The 21594-nt window shown below is 38.6% G+C and overlaps 1 protein-coding gene across 1 annotated transcript in view; it reads left to right on the forward strand.

Moving 5' to 3' along the window:
* The first annotated feature begins 1246 nt into the window (after positions 1 to 1246).
* Positions 1247 to 21594, forward strand: part of FAM186A (family with sequence similarity 186 member A) — a 62140-nt gene continuing 41792 nt past the window's right edge. The window contains exons 1-2 of the mRNA XM_073213536.1: positions 1247 to 1457; positions 2466 to 2636. Of these exons, the coding sequence (XP_073069637.1) occupies positions 1250 to 1457; positions 2466 to 2636 (379 nt within the window). The 5' untranslated portion in view covers positions 1247 to 1249. The remainder of the gene's footprint in view (positions 1458 to 2465; positions 2637 to 21594) is intronic.

A 21594-nucleotide genomic window follows, 5' to 3' on the forward strand; every position in this document is an offset into this window, starting at 1 on the left:
TAGTAGTTTTGGAGAGGAGTCTTTAGGGTATTTTTTATGTACAGTATCATGTCATCTGCAAATAGTGACAGTTTAACTTCTTCTTTACCAATCTGGATTCCTTGTATTTCTTTGTTTTGTCTAATTGCCGTGGCTAGGACCTCCAGTTCTATTTTGAATAACAGTGGGGAGAGTGGGCATCCCTGTCTTGTTCCCGATCTCAGAGGAAAAGCTTTCAGCCTCTCGCTGTTCAGTATGATGTTAGTTGTGGGTTTATCATATATGGCCTTTATTTTGTTGAGGTACTTGCCCTCTATACCCATAGAATGGTGAGATTTTATTGGAGAAATCTAAAGAACATTTTGATTTACATAATATTTGCATTCTTGGAGATTTCAGTATGTAATTAAACTAGACAAAAATACTTCATGTTTATATTTTAAAAGGAGTGAATTCCTAGGCTTGAATAATTGAAAACAGATTTTTTTTAACCTACATGAATGTCCCATAGGACAGTCAAAATTTATACAGAATTGGGCCAATTCTTCATTGTGTGGACTGTCCACTGCCCTGTAGGATGGACTAGCATCCGTTAGCACCCTTTACTAAATAACAATAAATACTCCATTCCAAAAATTGTTACAACCAAAAATGCTTACGTAAGTTTCCAGATGCCACCTATGAAACAGTAATTACCCTTATTGAGAACTACTGGGATAAAGTGATGAACAGAATACATTTATTGATAGTCCCTTGAGGAGGGGAGATAATGAAACAAAAGTCATGTTGAAGAATATTCTGATAGCTGCTTTCCAGGTGTGAGGGCTACCTAAATATAGGAGGAAAAAGTAACCTCCTTTTGTTTGTTTCTTTTGTTTGTATGTATAGCAACCACAATTTATAAATCATTTTCACACATCTCACATGAACTGTGAATTTAGTATCTCCACCATTTTACAGATGAGGCAGAGCCAGCTCAGAATTGTTAAGTTAATTATTAAAAGTCTTTTTAATGAAAAAGCTAGAGTTGAGATCCAGATATGGTTTCAAACCCAATGTTTTAATTATGTCTTCCAATGCTAGGATGATGAAGGCAGAAAAACATTTTTAAGAGGAAAAATCTGAGACTCATGAGCAAGAATTAACAGGACTTTGATTAGCCATTTTATAGTAACTGTCATTGACATTCTGGAAGGAAAAGTGACCAAAGCTCATTGTCAAACTGAAAATTTATTAATATATTCTCTCCTTATTTTTATAGGACATTAATATGCAGCTGTATAACATAATGTACAATGTGCAAAGGGTAATAAGTCACTACAATGTTGATGAGAATGTGCACTCTAGAAGGAATATCTCCATTACAGAAAATAAAAAATGGAGAATAAATTTGCTGGAGAAAATAGTCACTTGTGGTAAAACTGCTGAAATTAGAGAAAAGGCTCTTGTCTACATCCTGGCCTGGCTGGAAGAATGGAGTAAGTTTCCAGAAGTGGTTCAGAGGTAAACCACAATGCTAATGAAAAATCTAGAGAAACAGGATCTATTTCTGAATTTTGTTCTGTATATTTTTGTAGTTCTGATAATTTTGAAGAAGTAATCAGATCAAAAGAGACCGAGTATTCACAGAACAGTTGTCCTCTGTTCCAGTAAGAATAAAATAAGAAAAATATGGCTTGCTCACTAGTGCCAGCTATTCTGACCTCCTTGATTTTCTTCAAGCATGACAGCATGCTCTTGCCCAGTGTCTTTAGGCTTACTTTCCCTTGTCTGGAACATTTTCTACCAGGCAGCCAGATGGCTCATTCTCTGCTGATACCTCACTTTAAAATGAGGTGTTCTCTGACCATTCCCATTTCTTACCCCTGGCACTGCGCATTACTCTCATCTCTTCTTTATTTTTGTCTTTAGCATTTCTTACCATTTGACATACTATATAATTAACATTTTTATTTTCATTTTTTGTATGTCTCTTTTCACTAGAATGTAAGCAGGATGAAGTCAGGGAATTTGTTTCATTCAATGCTGTATTCTTAGCATCAGAATAGTACATGACAGAGGAGACATTGGATGAATGAAAGAATAAGTTAAGGATACAAAAAACAGGAATTTCATTTAATTGCAAGAAATCTCACATAACAGGGGTTATAAAATACTAGATAACTTACCAAAGGAGTTAATTGGGATTTAGATCCCCAATATTAAAATACATTCATATTTTGTGTACCTACTTCTGTGGAGTAAGGTAACTATACCAAATAGCCACCTTTTTACCTGACTCATATTTTCATTCCAAGATTTACTGTTTACCCTTCTAGTCCAAGTCACTACCTTTTTTATTTCTTCACAGAAAAAAGCCTCAAAATAGCAATAAGTGCAAAATACCTATATTCCTCAATATTACAATATTGAGTAGTCAACATTATAAGCCTATATGTTTATAATTATTTTTCTGCACAAAAGTAATATTTTTTACTCTCTTCAAGATGCCATTTTATCTGAGATGACTTCATATGATATTGATGAACACTTTCAATGGATAGCACAAATGGAGATGTTATCAGAAACATTCAAAGCTACTAAGAGCAATGTCAATATGCTGAGTAGGATTTGTACATCTTTGCTTGAAGAAAAGAAGAAACAAAAGAAAAAAAAAAGTAAGGGTGTTTTTAGGTTTTATTATATATCATACCATTTTATTACATACCATACCACTTTATTACATACAATTTATATACCATAAAATTCACCTGTTAAGTGTACAATTCAATGATTTTTAGTAAAAAAAAATTGAGTTGTTTAACTGTCACCATAATTATAGAATATTTCTATCATTCCCAAAAGCTCCCTCATGCCCATTTGCAGTCAGTCCTCATTCCCATCTCAGCTCATACAACCACTAATCTATTTACTGTCTCAACAGATTTGCCTTTTCTGGATATTTCACAAAAAGGAATCACATTATATGTGGTCTTTTATTTCTGGTTTCTTTCATTGAGCATGCTTTTGAGGTTCAACTAAGTTACAGGATGTATCAGTAGTTTCTTCTTTTCTATTGCCAATATATACCACTGTTTGCATATACCACATTTTGTTTACCCATTCATCAGTTCATGAGCATTTGGATTGTTTCTACTTTTTGGCTTTTATGAATAATGCTGTTTTGAACACACATGCATAAGTCTTTGCATGGACACATTTTTTTTCTTTTTTAAAGTGAAGTATAGTTGATATACAATATTATACTGGTTTCAGGTGTACATAACAATGATTCAACAATTACATATACTGTGAAATTCTCATTACAATAAACATAGTTACCAACTGTCAACATACAAAGATATTACAATATTATTGACTATATTTCCAATGCTGTACTTTTCATCCCTGTTACATATTTACTTTATAATTGGAACTTTGTCCCTCTTTATCACCTTCACCTATTTCTCCCATCCCCCAACCCTGCCCCCAAAATCCTGTGTTTTAGTCTGTTTCTGTTTTGTTTATTCAATTATTTATTTCATAAAATTTCACATACAAGTGAAATGATACAGTATTTGTCTTTCTCTGGCTTATTCTACTTAGCATAATACCCTTTAGGTCCATCCATGTTGCAAATGGCAAGATTTCATTCTTTTTTATGGCCAAGTAGTAGTCCATCGTATATATGTACCACATCTTTATCCATTCATCTATCAATGGAAAATTATGTTCCACCAATTTACATTCTCATCTACAGTGCACAAAGGTTCCCTCTTCTCCAAATCCTCACCAACACTTGTAATTTTTTGTCTTTTTGATATAGCCATTCTGACTGGTCTGACATGATATCTTATTGCAGTTTTGATTGGCATTTCCCTGCTGATTAGTGATGTTGAGTATCTTTTCTTGTGTCTGTTGGTCACCTGTATGTCACCTTTGGAAATGTCTATTCAGGTCTTTTGCCTTTTAATTGGATTGTTTTTGTGTGTGTGGGTGTGTTGAGTTGTATGAGTTCTTTATATATTTTGAGTATTAAGCACTTGTCAGATATATTATTTGCAAATATATTCTCCCATTTTTGCAAATATATTCTCCCATTTAGTAGGTTGTCTTTTCATTTTGTTGATAGTTTCCTTTGCTGTGCAGAAACTTTTTAGATTGATGTAACCCCAATTGCTCTTTTTTGACTTTGTTTCCCTTGCTAGGGAGATATATTCAGAAAACAATTACTAATGCTGATGTCCAACAGATTACTGCCTATGTTTTATTTTAGGAATTTTATGGTTTCAGATCTTAAATGTAGGTCTTTAATCCATTTTGAGTTTATTTTTGTGTGTGGCTTAAGATAGTGATCCAGTTTCATTCTTCTGCATGTAGCTTTTCAGTTTCCTCAACACCATTTACTAAAGAGACTGAATTTTTTCCATTGTATATTCTTGATTTTTTTTCATGTATTAGTTGAACATATAAACCTGGTAAACCTGGGCTTATTTCTGGACTCTCAATTCTGTTTCATTGATCTATGTTTTTATTTTTGTGCCAGTACCATACTGTTTTGATTACTATAGCTTTGTAGTATAGTTTGAAATCAAGGTGCATGATACCTCCAGCTTTGTTCTTCTTTTTCAAGATTGCTTTGCCTCTTAAGATTCTTTTGCTGTTCATACAAATTTTAGGGTGATTTGTTCCAGTTTTGTGAGAAATGCCTTTGGAATTTTGATAGGGATTGCCTTCAATCTGTAAATTGCTTGGGGCAGTACGGACATTTTAACAATACTAATTCTTCATGTCCATGAGCACATGGAATCTTTCCATTTATTTGTGGGTTTTTAAATATCTTATAATTTTCAGTGTACAGGTCTTTCACTTCCTTGAACAAATTTATTCCTAAGTATTTCATTCTTTTTGGTGCAATTGTGGGATTGTTTTCTTGATTTATCTTTCTGATACTTCATTATTAGTATATAGTATATAGATTGCAACAGATTCCTATTGATTCATACTGACTTTGAATCCTGCAACTTTACTAAATTCATTTATTAGTTCTAACAGTTTTTTGGTGATGTCTCTAGGGTTTTCTATAGATAATATGTCATCTGCAAATAGTGACAATTTAATTTCTTCCTTGCCAATTTGGATGCCTTTTATTTCATTTTCTTGTCTGAATACTGTGGCTAGGGCTTTCAGTACTATGTTGAAAAGAGTGGTAAGTGTGCTACTTTGTCTTGTTCCCAATCTCAGAGGAAAAGCTTTCAGCTTTTCACCACTAAGTATGTTAGTGTGGGTCTGTCCTATGTGGCCTTTATTATTGAGGTGTGTTCCCTCTGTATCCACTTTTGGATAGTTTTCATCATGAATGGATGTTGAATTTTGTCAAATATTTTTTCTGCATCTATTGAGATCATATGATTTTTATGCTTCCTTTTGTTAATGTGGTATATCACATTGATTGATTGCAGATATTGAACCATCCTTACATACCTGGAATAAATCACATTTGGTCATGGTGCATGATCCTTTTAAGGCATTTTTTGAATTTAGATTGCTAATATTTTGTTGAGGATTTTTGCATCTATGTTTATCAGGGATATTCACCCGTAATTTTCCTTTGTAGTGTCTTTGATTTTGGTTTCTGAGTGATAATAGCCTTGTAGAATGGATTTGGAAGCATTCCTTCCTCTTAAATTTCTGGAATAGTTTGAGATAGATAGGTAATAACTGTTCTTTAAATATCCGGTAGAATTCACCTGTAAAGCTATGTGGTCCTAGCTTTTGTTTTTGGGGAGGTTTTTGAATACTGATGGCATTTCATTACTAGTAATAAGTCTATTTGTTTCTATTTATTTTTGGTTCAGTCTTGGAAGATTGAATGTTTCTAGAAATTTATCCATATCTTCTCCTGCCCAATTCAGTGGTATATCATTTTTCATAGTAAACTCTTATAATCTTTTGTAATTCTGTGTGCCATTTGTAACTTCTTTCATTTCTGATTTTATTTGAGTCCTTTTTTTTGATGAGTCTAGCTAAAGGTTTCCCAATTTTATCTTTTAAAGAAAAAGCTCTCAGTTTCCTTGGTCTTTTGTATTGTTTTTTAAGTCTCCATTTCATTTATTTTCACTCTGATCTTTATTCCCTTCCTTCTGCTAACTATGGGCTTTGTTTGTACTTTTTCTAGTTTCTTTAGGTGCAAGGTTAGATTGTTTGATATTTTTTCTTGTTTCCTGAGGTAGGCCTGTACTGTTACAGACTTTTTTAGAACTACTTTTTCTGCATCTCAAAGATTTTGAACCATTGTGTTTCTATTTTCATTAGTCTCCAAGTATTTTTTTGATTTTCTTGTTTATTTCTTCATTGGTTGGTTAGTAGCATGTTGGTTAGCCTCCACATGTGTGTGTTTTTTCTAATTTTTTTTTCTTCTAATGAATTTCCAATTTCATATTATTATGTTTGGAGAAGATACTTGATATGATTTCAATCTTCCTAAAATTATTGAGACTTGCTTTCTGTAACATGTGATCTATCCTGGAGAATGTACTATGTGCACTTGAAAAGAATGTGTATGTTATTGTTTATGGATGGAATATTTTGTATATATCTGTTAGATCTATATGGTCTAATGTGTCATTCAAAGCTACTGTTTCCTTATTGATTTTCTGCCTGAATAATTTATCCGTTAATGTAGGAAGGGTGTTAAAGTACCTTACCATTATTGTATTACTGCCAATTTCTCCCTTTATGTCAGTTAATGTTTGCTTTATATAATTAGATGCTCCTTTTTGGGTGCATAAATATTTACAATTGTTATAACTTCTTGCTGGATTTAACCTTTTATCATTATGTAATGTCCTTCTTTGTCTCTCATTAAAGTCTTTGTATTAAAGTTTATTTTTTGACATAAGTACTGCTACCCCAGTTTTTTTTTAATTTCCATTTGTGTGGAATGTCTTTTTCCATCCCCTCACTTTCAGTCTGTGTGTGTCTTTAAGTCTAAAGTGGGTCTTTGTAGGCAGTATATAGATGGGTCTTGTTTTTTTATCTATTCAGTCACCCTACATTTCTCATTGGAACATTTAGTCCATTTACATTGAGTAGTTATTGATAGATATGTACTTATTGCCATTTTGTTAAAAGTTTTCTGGTTGATTTTGTTGTTGTTCTTTGCTCCTATTGTTCTGTTCTATTATTCTGTTCTTTATGCATGATGACTTTATTTAGTGTCATGCTTAGATTCCTTTATTTTTTATCACTTTATCTATTATAGGTTTTGGGTTTGTGGTTACCATGAATTTCACATATAACATGCCTATATATATAGCTTTCTACATTAAGCTGATGATGACTTAAGTTTGAAAACATTCTATCAGTATTACATTTTTCTATTTTCCCTGCACACTTCATGAGACTAATGTCTTATAGTATACTTTTATTTAATGATTCCCTTAACTATTTTTTTTAGATAACTGAATTTTCTGGCTTTTTTTTTGGTATCATTAATCTACAATTATGTTTGTAGATTACATGAGGAGCATTATTATGTTTACTAGGCTCCCCCTTGCACCAAGTCCCACCGACAAGCCCCATTACAGTCAGTGTCCATCAGCATAGTAACATGCTGTAGAGTCACTACTTGTCTTCTCCATGTAGCACATCCATCCCCGTGCCCCTCCCCACATTATACATGCTAATCGTAATCCCCCCTTACTTTTTTACAGCCCTTATCCCTCCGTTCCCCACCAATCCTCCCCAGCCCCCTTCCCTTTGGTAACTGTTAGTCCATTCTTGGGTTCTCTGATTCTGCTGTTTTGTTCCTTCAGTTTTTTCTTTGTTCTTATATTCCACATATGAGTGAAATCATTTGGTATTTGTCTTTCTCTGCCTGGCTTATTTCACTGAACATAATACCCTCTAGCTCCACCCATGTTCTTGCAAATGGTAGGATTTGTTTTCTTCTTATGGCTGAATAATATTCCATTGTGTATATGTACCACATCATCTTTATCCATTCATCTACCGATGGACACTTAGGTTGCTTCCATTTCTTGGCTATTGTAAACAGTGCTGCGATAAACATAGGGGTGCATCTGTCTTTTTCAAACTGAGCTGCTGCATTCTTAGGGTAAATTCCTAGAAGTGGAATTCCTGGGTCAAATGGTATTTCTATTTTGAGTTTTTTGAGGAACCTCCATACTGCTTTCCACAATGGATGAACTAATTTACATTCCCACCAGTAGTGTAGGAGGGTTCCCCTTTCTCCACAATCTCACCAACATTTGTTGTTGTTTGTCTTTTGGATGGTGATGATCCTTATTGGTGTGAGGTGATATCTCATTGTGGTTTTAGTTTGCATTTCTCTTATGACTAGTGATGTGGAGCATCTTTTCATGTGTCTGTTGGCCATCTGAATTTCTTCTTTGGAGAACTGTCTGTTCAACTCCTCTGCCCATTTCTTAATTGGATTATTTGCTTTTTGTTTGTTGAGGTGCGTGAGCTCTTTATATATTTTGGATGTCAACCCTTTATTGGATCTGTCATTTATGAATATATTCTCCCATATTGTATGATACCTTTTTGTTCTATTGATGGAGTTGTTAGCTGTACAGAAGCTTTTCAGCTTGATATAGTCCCACCTTTTGCTTGTCTGGGAATTGTTTAATCCCTCCTTCATATTTAAATGATAATCATGCTGGATACAGTATCCTTGGTTCAAAGCCCTTCTGTTTCATTGCATTAAATATATCATGCCATTCTCTTCTGGCCTGTAAGGTTTCTGTTGAGAAGTCTGATAATAGCCTGATGGGTTTTCTTTGTAGGTGACCTTTTTTCTCTCTCTGGCTGCCTTTAATACTCTGTCCTTGTCCTTGATCTTTGCCATTTTAATTATTGTGTGTCTTGTTGTTGTCCTCCTTGGGTCCCTTCTGTTGGGAGTTCTGTGTGCTTCCACAGTCTGAGCGACTATTTCCTCTCCCAGTTTGGGGAAGTTTTCAGCAATGATTTCTTCAAAGACACTATCTATCCCTTTCTCTCTCTTCTTCTTCTGGTACCCCTATGATGCAGATATTGTTCAGTTTGGATTGATCACTCAGTTCTCTTAGTATTGTTTCATTCCTGGAGATCCTTTTATCTCTCTGCATCAGCTTGTCTGCATTCCTGTTCTCTGATTTCTATTCCATTAACTGCCTCTTGCATCTCATGCATTCTGCTTTTAAGTCTTTCCAGAGATTGTTTTATTTCTGTATTCTCCCTCCCAACTTTATCCATTAGCTCTTACATTTTTCTCTGCAGCTCCATCAGCATGGTTATGACCTTTATTTTGAATTCTTTTTCAGGAAGATTGGTTAAATCTATCTCCCCTGGTTCCTTTCTCAGGGGATGTCTGGGTTATTCTGGTCTGTATCAAATTCTTCTGCCTTTTGATGGCATTAGAGGTAGTTGTGGGCAGTTGGTGCGTGTGTCAGCTGGGAGAATAAAATCCCTTCCCGCTTGCTCATCACCTTCCTCTCCTGCAAGAACAGTGACCCCTAGCAGCTTGTGTTGGGAGCTGTGCCCTAGCGGGGTCTCGAAGTCTGGTCCGGGCAGCTGCAGAGTAGGCTCCGAGCAGCTGCTGTGGGCATGGCCGGTCTCAGGCTGCTGCTCCCTATAGTGGGGCCACGCCGGAAGGGGAATGGGTGGGAGGCTGTTTATCACCGTGAGGGGCCTCAGAGCTGCGCTACCTCCCAGGGGGTTAAGGTGCATGGAGTTCCCTGGGATTCCCAGCTGCTGGGCTGAGTGTGCCGGGATGCTTCCATCCAGCTGTGAGGCTCCTGTCCCTTTAAGACTTACTTTTAAAAAGCACTCACTTTTCTTTTGTCCCAGAGGCACTGGCTGTGGGAACCCGCTCACAGGTTTTACTGTTCCGTTTCCCTGGTATCCAGCACACCACACACTGTGTGTCTGCGCTCCTGGTGCGGATGACTAGGGCTGGGTATTTCTCAGTCCTGGGCTCCCTCTCCCTCCCCACTCTGACTCCTCTCCTCCTGCCGGGGAGCCAGGGTCAGAGGCACGCTCTGGTCCCCACCAGGCCGCAGCTTGGCGCTGTGTGAGGTGCTGGGTTCTCGCAGGTGTAAATGTAGCTTGGCTGTTGTCCTGTATCTTCTGGTCTCTCTTTTAGGGAGAGTTGTATTTGTTGTATTTTCAAAAATATATATGGTTCTTGGGAGGAAATTTCCACTGCCCTATTCACACTGCCATCTTGGCTCCTGATTTTTCTGTTTTTATCTTTTAACTTTGCTATTAGTTTTAGTATATGTTTGCTTTCATCACTAAAAAAAGTTTCCCTTTCATAATTTTCTTCTAGTTATGGCCTTTTCTTCTCCTCTTAAAGAAGTCTCTTAACATTTCTTGTAGGGCCAGTTTAGTAGTGGTGAAGTCTTTTAACTTATGTTTATATGGAAAACTCTATTTCTCCCTTCAATTCTAGATGATAACTTGCTGTGTATTCTTAGGAGGGTTTCTCTTTCTCCACATTCTTGTCATCATTTGTTGTTCCTTGTGGTTGATTTTTTAAAATATTTTCTGTCTCTTTGCTCAAGTCTTCACTGAGTTCATCCACTCTTTTCCCAAGTCCATTGAGCACCTTTATAGCCATTACTTTGAACTCTTCATCAGGAAGATTGCTTAACTTCATTTCATTTAGTTCTTTTTCTGAGGTTTTGTCTTGTTCTTTTGTTTGGAACATATTATTCTGTCTCCTCAGTTTGCCTGGCTTTCTGTGTTTGCTTTTAAAAATTAGGTGAAATGGCTACCTCTTCCACTCTTGAAGGAATGGCCTCAGATAGGGATGACTCCTGGAATAGACTGGATGCCTGGCAGATTTGGCTCATTGGCTGGAGGCCAGGTGGGCACAGGCCAGAGGTGTTCCAAAGAGTGCCAGCCAAGGGTATGTGTTATGGGGCCAAGGGCACAGTCTAGCAGAGGTCCTGGTGAACATCTGCCAGTGGATATGCCACTGGGGCTGAGGGATCATGGTTCAACAGAAGTTCTGGTGAGCACTGGCCAGGGACACATCCATGGGACAGCCAGGGACCAAGGGAAGATGGTCCAGGGAAGAATGTGGACATACGTTTTCATTTCTTTTGAACAGATACCTAGGAGTAGAATTTCTAAGTCATTTATCTGTAGTGATGGTAAATTTATGTTTAACTTTTAGAGAAATTGTTAACTTATTCCAAAGTGAAGCACCATTTCACATTCCCATCAGCAATGTATTAGGGTTCCAGTTTCTCCACATTTACAACAACAATACTTGTTATTCTGTCTATTTTATTATAGGAAATGGGTCAAATGGTATTTATATTTTTATAGGAATGAAGTAGTATCTTGTTGTGGTTTTAATTTGCAGTTCCCTAATGATTAATGATGTTGAGTATCTTTCCATATGCTTATAAGCCAGTCCAATATATTTTTTTGATGAAATGTCTATTCAAATACTTACCCATTTTTATTATTGAGTTTTAAGAGTTGTTTATATATTTTTTCTTTTATGGATAACACTTTTAGTGCTATATTAATAAGTTGTATCAGTTAGGGTTCAACCAGAGAAACAGTGTCAGTAGAAGATTATGCATTATCTTCTATCCAGCCATCCATCACACTGCAATGTATCTTGGGGAACATACATTGTATTATTTCACTCCTTTTAAATTTATTGAGACTTGTTTTATAACCTACCATATACTCTAACCTAGAGAATGTTCTAAGTGTGCTTGAAAATAATACATTATTTTGCTGTTGTCAGGCTGTAGTTTATATTGTTGTTCTAGTCTTCTGTATGTGTATTCTTAGTGATTTTCTGTCTAGCTTTTCTATTATTGAGAGTGGGATATTGAACTCTCCAACTACTATTACTGAGTTGTACATTTCTCACTTTAATTCTGTCACTTTTTGTTTCCTGTATTTTTTTTTGGTTGCTTCCAATTTTTTATTTTTTATTTTGGTATCATTAATGTACAATTACGTGAGCAACATTATGATTACTAGACTCTACCCTTTATCAAGTGCCCACCACATACCCCATTACAGTCACTGGCTTCCTGTACTTTTTTAATTAAGGTATCATTGATATACAATCTTATGAAAGTTTCACATGAGCAATATTATGGTTACAACATTCAACCATATTATCAAGTCCCCCACACACACCCAATTGCAGTCACTGTCTATCAGCATGGTAAGATGCTATAGAGTCACTCCTTGCCTTCTCCATGCTACACTGCCTTCCCCATGTTGCTTCCTGTATTTTAAGGCTCTTATTAGGTGCATTATGCTTGTAACTTGATAGCCTCCTTATGAATTGAACCTTTTATTATTGTAAAATGTTCCTTTGTTGTCTCTAGAACCACTTTTTTTTGTCTTAAAGTCTATTTTCTCGATATTAGTATATTCTCTCCAGCTCTCCTGTGATTAGTTTGCAAGATTGACTTGACGATATGTTGCTTATAGTTGTACCTTGTCAGTTAAAAAAAAAACAATCTGACTTTTGATTGGAATGTCAAAATTCATTTATATTTAATGTAATTTTTGAAATGATTGGATTTATACCTTCCATTTTGCTACTTGTTTTTCATATGTCTCATATCTCTTTTTTTAAACCTATTCTTATTTTATTGCCAGCAGTCATTAATGTTTTTCATCAAATTTGGAATGATTTAGCTATTATTATTTCAAATATTTTTTTTTTGAGAGGGCATCTCTCATATTTATTGATCAAATGGTTGTTAACAACAATAAAATTCAGTATAGGGGGGGTCAATGCTCAATATACAATCATTAATCCATCTCAAGCCTAATTCTCGTCAGTCTCCAATCTTCTGAAGCATAACGAACAAGTTCTTACATGGTGAATGAATTCTTACATAGTGAATAAGTTCTTATATGGTGAACAGTACAAGGGCATTCATCACAGAAACTTTCGGTTTTGATCACGCATTATGACCTATAAACAATCAGGTCAAATATGAATATTCATTTGATTTTTGTACTTGATTTATATGTTGATCCCACATTTCTCCCTCTATTATTATTATTATTTTTATTTTTAATAAAATGCTGAAGAGGTAGGTAGATGCAAGATAAAGGTAGAAAACATAGTTTAGTGCTGTAGGAGGGCAAATGTAGATGATCAGATGATCAGGTGTGTGCCTATGGACTAAGTAATAATCCAGGCTAGACAAGGGCAGCAAGACATCCATGGATGCAGAAGATTTCTCTCAAAGCAGGGGGGGTGAGGTTCTGAGCCTCACCTCTGTTGATCCCCAAATTCTCACCTGATGGCCCCCCTGCGACTGTGCCTGTCTTAGGTTGTTCCTCCCTTGAGGAATCTTACCCATCTCTGGCTAACCAGTCATCTTCCGGGGCCATACAGGGAAATGTAAAGTTGGTAAGTGAGAGAGAAGCCATATTGTTTGAAAAGGTTAGCTTTTTACTTCTTTGCAGATTTATGCCCTGTGGCTTCTATGCCCAGCACTTGTCTCGAGGTATCTTTACCACCTGGAGGAATTATGATACTCGGTAAATTCAATATGAGGCACGAATTCTATTTAAGGGTTGTAATTAGGAAGGAAGAAGAAAAGCTATAGATGTAGCATATGGAAGGAAACATGGGAGGATTGATTATTTCTTTGACATATCTTCTTGTAGAGTACCTAAAGTATGTATAGGTTTTAAACTACTAACTAATTTGAACACACATATTAACATAATAGGAATACGGTGACATAAACAAAGCAAATCTATAATTACCAGCCATCTCCAGTGAAGCCAAGAAAACCATTTAGGCACCCTAGGCATTTGTGAAAATTTGTCTATGATATGATGGATATTGTCCAACTGTACTTGAACAATCAGACAAATTAAAGCAGCCCATTTCTGGGATCTGTTCACATCCCATATGTTCTTTTAACCGTAGAGAGTCTATAGTCATGAGATTTTGGAGTGCTACAACTTGCACCCCTCCCAACTCCTGGTTGAGTTCCAACAGTACAGATCCGGTCAAATTCGTTGTCTCACTGTATACACATGCCAGCCTAGACACCTCCCTCCACATTCCTATGGCAAGACCAGGAGACGGTGGGCTGAATGCGGCCACAACCGCAGCATTGTCCGGATCCCTGTGGAGGCTTTTTGATGATCATCCCCTGGCACAAGTCCTCCAGAGAGTGCTGATGCCAGAAGCTCCTCCTCATATTGTATCTTAGTTCATTTTCTGGGTATCCAAGCTAGGCCTTGATCTTCTGCATAGAAACAAACAGACCCTTTGCCCACACTTTGACATGCCCTCTATACCACTGTGCAGAACTCATTGGAGGTCAGCACACAGTAACTGCTTTTTTTTTTTTTATTAAGAGAAAGGAATATTATCAGAAAAGAGTACCTCCATAGCTGATCATCTGACACCCTTTAAGTGATCAACATTAAGGATATTTAAAGCATGCGTTGATCTTTGATTTATCAATAGTTTTATCCTATCAAGGAGTAATCCCCCTTTTCTTTCTTTCTTTCTTTCTTTTTTTTTTTTAATTTTTAATCTACACTTACATGAAGAATACTATGTTTACTATGCTCTCCCCTATATCAGGTCCACCCTAACAACCACATTACGGTTACTGTCCATCAGCTTAGCAAAATGTTGTAGAGTCACTACTTGTCCTCTCTGTGTTGTGCAGCCCACCCTCCCCTTTCTCCCTCCCCCCATGCATGCCAATCTTAATACCCCCCTTCTTTCCCCCCCCTTATACCTCCATGCCCACCCATCCTCCCCAGGTCCTTTCTCTTTGGTACCTGTTAGTCCATTTTTGGGTTCTGTAATTCCGCTGCTGTTTTGTTCCTACAGTTTTTCCTTTGTTCTTATACTCCTCAGATGAGTGAAATCATTTGGTATTTCTCTTTCTCCGCTTGGCTTATTTCACTGAGCATAAAACTCTCCAGCTCCATCCATGTTGCTGCAAATGGTTGGATTTTTCCACTTCTTATGGCTGAGTAGTATTCCATTGTGTATATGTACCACATCTTCTTTATCCATTCATCTACCGATGAACATTTAGGTTGCTTCCAATTCTTGGCTGTTGTAAGTAGTGCTGCGATAAACATAGGGGTGCATCTGTCTTTCTCAAACTTGATTGCTGCGTTCATAGGGTAAATTCCTAGGAGTGGAATTCCTGGGTCAAATGGTAGGTCTGTTTTGAGCATTTTGATGAACCTCCATACTGCTTTCCACAATGGTTGAACTAATTTACATTCCCACCAGCAGTGTAGGAGGGTTCCCCTTTCTCCACAGCCTCGCCAACATTTGTTGTTGTTTGTCTTTTGGATGGCAGCTCTCCTTACTCGTGTGAGGTGAAACCTCATTGTAGTTTTAATTTGCATTTCTCTGATAATTAGCGATGTGGAGCATCTTTTCATGTGTCTGTTGGCCATCTGTATTTCTTTTTTAGAGAACTGTCTGTTCAGTTCCTCTGCCCATTTTTTAATTGGGTTATTTGTTTTTCGTTTGTTGAGGCGTGTGAGCTCTTTATATATTCTGGACATCAAGCCTTTATCGGATGTGTCATTTTCAAATATATTCTCCCATACTGTAGGGTTCCTTTTTGTTCTATTGATGGTGTCTTTCGCTGTACAGAAGCTTTTCAGCTTAATGTAGTCCCACTTGCTCATTTTTGCTGTTGTTTTCCTTGCCCGGGGAGATATGTTCAAGAAGAGGTCACTCATGTTTATGTCTAAGAGATTTTTGCCTATGTTTTTTTCCAAGAGTTTAATGGTTTCATGACTTACATTCAGGTCTTTGATCCATTTTGAGTTTACCTTTGTATATGGGGTTAGACAATGGTCCAGTTTCATTCTCCTACATGTAGCTGTCCAGTTTTGCCAGCACCATCTGTTGAAGAGACTGTCATTTTGCCATTGTATGTCCATGGCTCCTTTATCAAATATTAATTGACCATATATGTTTGGGTTAATTTCTGGAGTCTCTAATCTGTTCCACTGGTCTGTGGCTCTGTTCTTGTGCCAGTACCAAATTGTCTTGATTACTATGGCTTTGTAGTAGAGCTTGAAGTTGGGGAGTGAGATCCCCCCTACTTTATTCTTCTTTTTCAGGATTGCTTTGGCTATTCGGGGTCTTTGGTGTTTCCATATGAATTTCTGAATTATTTGTTCCAATTCATTGAAGAATGTTGCTGGTAATTTGAGAGGGATTGCATCAAATCTGTATATTGCTTTGGGCAGGATGGCCATTTTGACGATATTAATTCTTCCTAGCCATGAGCAGGGGATGAGTTTCCATTTGTTAGTGTCCCCTTTAATTTCTCTTAAGAGTGACTTGTAGTTTTCAGAGTATAAGTCTTTCACTTCTTTGGTTAGGTTTATTCCTAGGTATTTTATTCTTTTTGATGCAATGGTGAATGGAATTGTTTTCCTGATTTCTCTTTCTATTGATTCATTGTTAGTGTATAGGAAAGCTACAGATTTCTGTGTGTTAATTTTGTATCCTGCAACTTTGCTGTATTCCGATATCAGTTCTAGTAGTTTTGGAGTGGAGTCTTTAGGGTTTTTTATGTACAGTATCATGTCATCTGCAAATAGTGACAGTTTAACTTCTTCTTTACCAATCTGGATTCCTTGTATTTCTTTGTTTTGTCTGATTGCAGTGGCTAGGACCTCCAGTACTATGTTAAATAACAGTGGGGAGAGTGGGCATCCCTGTCTGGTTCCCGATCTCAGAGGAAATGCTTTCAGCTTCTCACTGTTCAGTATAATGCTGGCTGTGGGTTTATCATATATGGCCTTTATTATGTTGAGGTACTTGCCCTCTATTCCCATTTTGCTGAGAGTTTTTATCATGAATGGATGTTGAATTTTGTCAAATGCTTTTTCAGCATCTATGGAGATGATCATGTGGTTTTTGTGTTTCTTTTTGTTGATGTGGTGGATGATGTTGATGGATTTTCGAATGCTGTGCCATCCTTGCATCCCTGGGATGAACCCCACTTGGTCATGGTGTATGATCCTTTTGATATACTGTTGAATTCTGTTTGCTAATATTTTATTGAGTATTTTTGCATCTACATTCATCAGGGATATTGGTCTGTAATTTTCTTTTTTGGTGCGGTCTTTGCCTGCTTTTAGTATTAGGGTGATGTTGGCTTCATAGAATGAGTTTGGGAGTATTCCCTCTTCTTCTATTTTGTGGAACACTTTAAGGGGAATGGGTATTATGTCTTCTCGGTGTGTCTGATAAAATTCCAAGGTAAATCTGTCCAGCCCCGGGGTTTTGTTCTTGGGTAGTTTTTTGATTACTGTTTCAATTTCTTTGCTCATAATTGGTTTGTTTAACTTTAGTGTTTCTTCCTTGGTCAGTCTTGGAAGGTTGTATTTTTCTAGGAAGTTGTCCATTTCTTCTAGGTTTTCCAGCTTGTTGGCATATAGGTTTCATAGTAGTCTTTAATAATTCTTTGTATTTCTGTGGAGTCTGTCGTGATTTTTCCATTCTCATTTCTGATTATGTTGATTTGGGTTGATTCTCTTTCTCTCTTAATAAGTTGGGCTAGAGGCTTATCTATTTTGTTTATTTTCTCGAAGAACCAGCTCTTGGTTTCATTGATTTTTGCTCTTGTTTTATTCTTCTCAATTTTGTTTATTTCTTCTCTGAACTTTATTATATCCCTCCTTCTGCTGACTTTAGGCCTCATTTGTTCTTCTTTTTCCAGTTTTGATAATTGTGATGTTAGATTATTCATTTGGGATTGTTCTTCCTTCTTCAAGTGTGCCTGGATTGGTATATACTTTCCTCTTAAGACTGCTTTCGCTGCGTCCCACAGAAGTTGGGGCTTAGTGTTGTTGTTGTCATTTGTTTCTATATATTCCTTGATCTCTATTTTGATTTGTTCATTGATCCATTGATTATTTAGTAGCATGTTGTTAAGCCTCCATGTGTTTGTGAGCCTTTTTGTTTTCTTTGTAGAATTTATTTCTACTTTTATACCTTTGTGGTCTGAAAAATTGGTTGGTAGAATTTCAATATTTTGGAATTTACTGAGCCTCTTTTTGTGAGCTAGTATGTGGTCTATTCTGGAGAATGTTCCATGTGCACTTGAGAAGAATGTATATCCTGTTGCTTTTGGATGTAGAGTTCTATAGATGTCTATTAGGTCCATCTGTTCTAGTGTGTTGTTCAGTGCCTGTGTGTCCTTACTTATTTTCTGCCCCGTGGATCTATCCTTTGGGGTGAGTGGTGTGTTGAAGTCTCCTACAATGAATGCATTGCAGTCTATTTCCTTCTTTAGTTCTGTTAGTATTTGCTTCACATATGCTGGTGCTCCTGTGTTGGGTGCATATATATTTAGAATGGTTATATCCTCTTGTTGGACTGAGCCCTTTATCATTATGTAGTATCCTTCTTTATCTCTTGTTACTTTCTTTGTTTTGAAGTCTATTTTGTCTGATATTAGTACTGCAACCCCTGCTTTCTTCTCACTGTTGTTTGCCTGAAATATGTTTTTCCATCCCTTGACTTTTAGTCTATGCTTATCTTTGGGTTTAAGGTGAGTTTCTTGTAAGCAGCATATAGATGGGTCTTGCTTTTTTATCCATTCTATTACTCTATGTCTTTTGATTGGTGCATTAAGTCCATTTACATTTAGGGTGACTATTGAGAGATATGTACTTATTGCCATTGCAAGCTTTAGATTCGTGGTTACCAAAGGTTCAAGGTTAGCTTCTTTAGTATCTTACTGCCTAACTTAGCTCGCTTATTGAGCTGTTATATACACTGTCTGGAGATTCTTTTCTTCTCTCCCTTCTTATTCCTCCTCCTCCATTCTTCATATGTTGTGTCTTTTGTTCTGTGCTCTTTTCAGGGGTGCTCCCATCTAGAGCAGTCCCTGTAGGATGCCCTGTAGAGGTGGTTTGTGGGAAGCAAATTCCCTCAGCTTTTGCTTGTCTGGGAATTGTTTGATCCCACCATCATATTTAAATGATAGTCGTGCTGGATACAGTATCCTTGGTTCAAGGCCCTTCTGTTTCATTGCATTAAGTATATCATGCCATTCTCTTCTGGCCTGTAGGGTTTCTGTCAAGAAGTCTGATGTTAGCCTGATGGGTTTTCCTTTATAGGTGACCTTTTTCTCTCTAGCTACCTTTAAAACTCTTTCCTTGTCCTTGTTCCTTGCCATTTTAATTACTATCTGTCTTGGTGTTGTCCTCCTTGGATCCTTTCTGTTGGGGGTTCTGTGTAATTCCATGGTCTGTTCAATTATTTCCTCCCCCAGTTTGGGGAAGTTTTCAGCAATTATTTCTTCAAAGAGACTTTCTATCCCTTTTCCTCTTTCTTGTTCTTCTGGTATCCCTATAATACAAATATTATTCCTTTTGGCTTGGTCACATAGTTCTCTTAGTGTTGTTTCATTCCTGGAGATCCTTTTATCTCTCTCTATGTCAGCCTCTGTACATTCCTGTTCTCTGGCTTCTATTCCTTCAATGGCCTCTTGCATCTTATCCATTCTGCTTATAAATCCTTCCAGGGATTGTTTCACTTCTGTGATCTCCTTCCTGACATCTGTGATCTCCTTCCGGACTTCATCCCACTGCTCTTGCATTTTTCTCTGCATCTCATCCCATTGCTCTTGCATTTTTCTCTGCATCTCTGTCAGCATGTCCATGATTTTTATTTTGAATTCTTTTTCAGGAGGAATGGTTAGTTCTGTCTCCTTCTCAGGTGTTGTCTCTGTGATCTTTGTCTGCCTGTAGTTTTGCCTTTTCATGGTGATAGAGATAGTTTGCAGAGCTGGTACAAGTGACTGCTGGAAGAGCTTCCCTTCTTGTTGGTTTGTGGCCTTCCTCTCCTGGGAGAATAGCAACCTCTAGTGGCTTGTGCTGGGCAGCTGTGTGCAGACAGGGCTTCTGCTTCCTGCCCGGTTGCTATGGGGTTTATCTCCGCTGTTGCTGTGGGCGTGGCCTGGCTGGGGCTGCTCCTCCAAAATGGTGGAGCCCCATTGGAGGGGGAGCGGCCGGGAGGCTATTTATCTCTGTAAGGGGCCTCTGTGCTCCCTGCTGCCCAGGGGGTTAGAGTGCCCAGAGATCCCCAGATTCCCTGCCTCTGGTCTAAGTGACCTGTCCTGCCCCTTTAAGACTTCCAAAAAGCACTCTCCATACCAAAATAACAACAGCAACAATGAGAGAGGGAACAGGAAAAAAAAAAAAAAAAGGAAAAAAACACGCGATTTTTTTTTTTTTGTCCTCAGGCACCGGTCCCAGGCACCCGCTCACTGGTCCTGCTGCCCTGTCTCCCTAGCACCAGGGTCCCTGTCCCTTCAAGGCTTCCAAAAAGCACCTGCCCACTGGTCCCGCAGGGAAAAACGCGTGATATTCTTTGTCCTCCAGCGCCGGTCCCAGGCACCCGCTCACCAGTCCCGCCGCCCTGCCTCCCTAGCACCGGGGTCCCTGTCCCTTTAAGGCTTCCAAAAAGTGCTCACCAAAAAGAGGAAAAAAAAGGGGAAAAACGCGCGATTTCCTCCGTCCTCAGGTGCCGGTCTCAGGCACCTGCCCACCAGTCCCGCAGGGAAAAACACGGGATATTCTTTGTCCTCAGGCACCGTTCCCAGGCACCCGCTCACCGGTCCTGCTGCTCTGCCTCCGTAGCACCAGGGTCCCTGTCCCTTTAAGGCTTCCAAAAAGCACTCGCCAAAAAGAGAAAAAAAAAAACAGGGGGGGGGGAAACGGGTGATTTCCTCCGTCCTCAGGTGCTGGTCTCAGGCACCCGCCCACCGGTCCCGCAGGGAAAAACGCGTGATATTCTTTGTCCTCAGGCGCCGGTCCCAGGCACCCGCTCACCAGTCCCGCCACCCTGCCTCCCTAGCACTGGGGTCCCTGTCCCTTTAAGGCTTCCAAAAAGCGCTCATCAAAAAGAGAAAAAAAAAGGGAAAAAATGCACGATTTCCTCCGTCCTCAGGTGCCGGTCTCAGGCACCCGCCCACCAGTCCCGCAGGGAAAAACACGGGATATTCTTTGTCCTCAGGCACCGTTCCCAGGCACCCGCTCACTGGTCCTGCTGCCCTGTCTCCCTAGCACCAGGGTCCCTGTCCCTTCAAGGCTTCCAAAAAGCACCTGCCCACTCGTCCCGCAGGGAAAAACGCGTGATATTCTTTGTCCTCCAGCGCCGGTCCCAGGCACCCGCTCACCAGTCCCGCCGCCCTGCCTCCCTAGCACCGGGGTCCCTGTCCCTTTAAGGCTTCCAAAAAGCGCTCGCCAAAAAGAGAAAAAAAAAAAGGGGGAAAAACACGTGATTTTCTCCGTCCTCAGGCGCCGGTCTCAGGCACCCGCCCCCCGGTCCCGCAGGGAAAAATGCGGGATATTCTTTGTCCTCAGGCGCCGGTCCCAGGCACCCGCTCACCGGACCCGCCACCCTGCCTACCTAGCAACGGGGGCCCTGTCCCTTTAAGGCTTCCAAAAAGCACTCACCAGAAAAAAAAACCGCTCCGGTTTCTTTCCACCCGCCGGGAGCCGGGGGGAGGGGCGCTCGGGTCCCGCCTGGCCGGGGCTTGTATCTTACCCCCTTCGCAAGGCGCTGGGTTCTTGCAGGTGTGGATGTGGTCTGGATGTTGTCCT

The sequence above is a fragment of the Manis javanica genome, chromosome 10, assembly GCF_040802235.1.
Source record: "Manis javanica isolate MJ-LG chromosome 10, MJ_LKY, whole genome shotgun sequence".
Taxonomy (NCBI): Eukaryota; Metazoa; Chordata; class Mammalia; order Pholidota; family Manidae; genus Manis; species Manis javanica.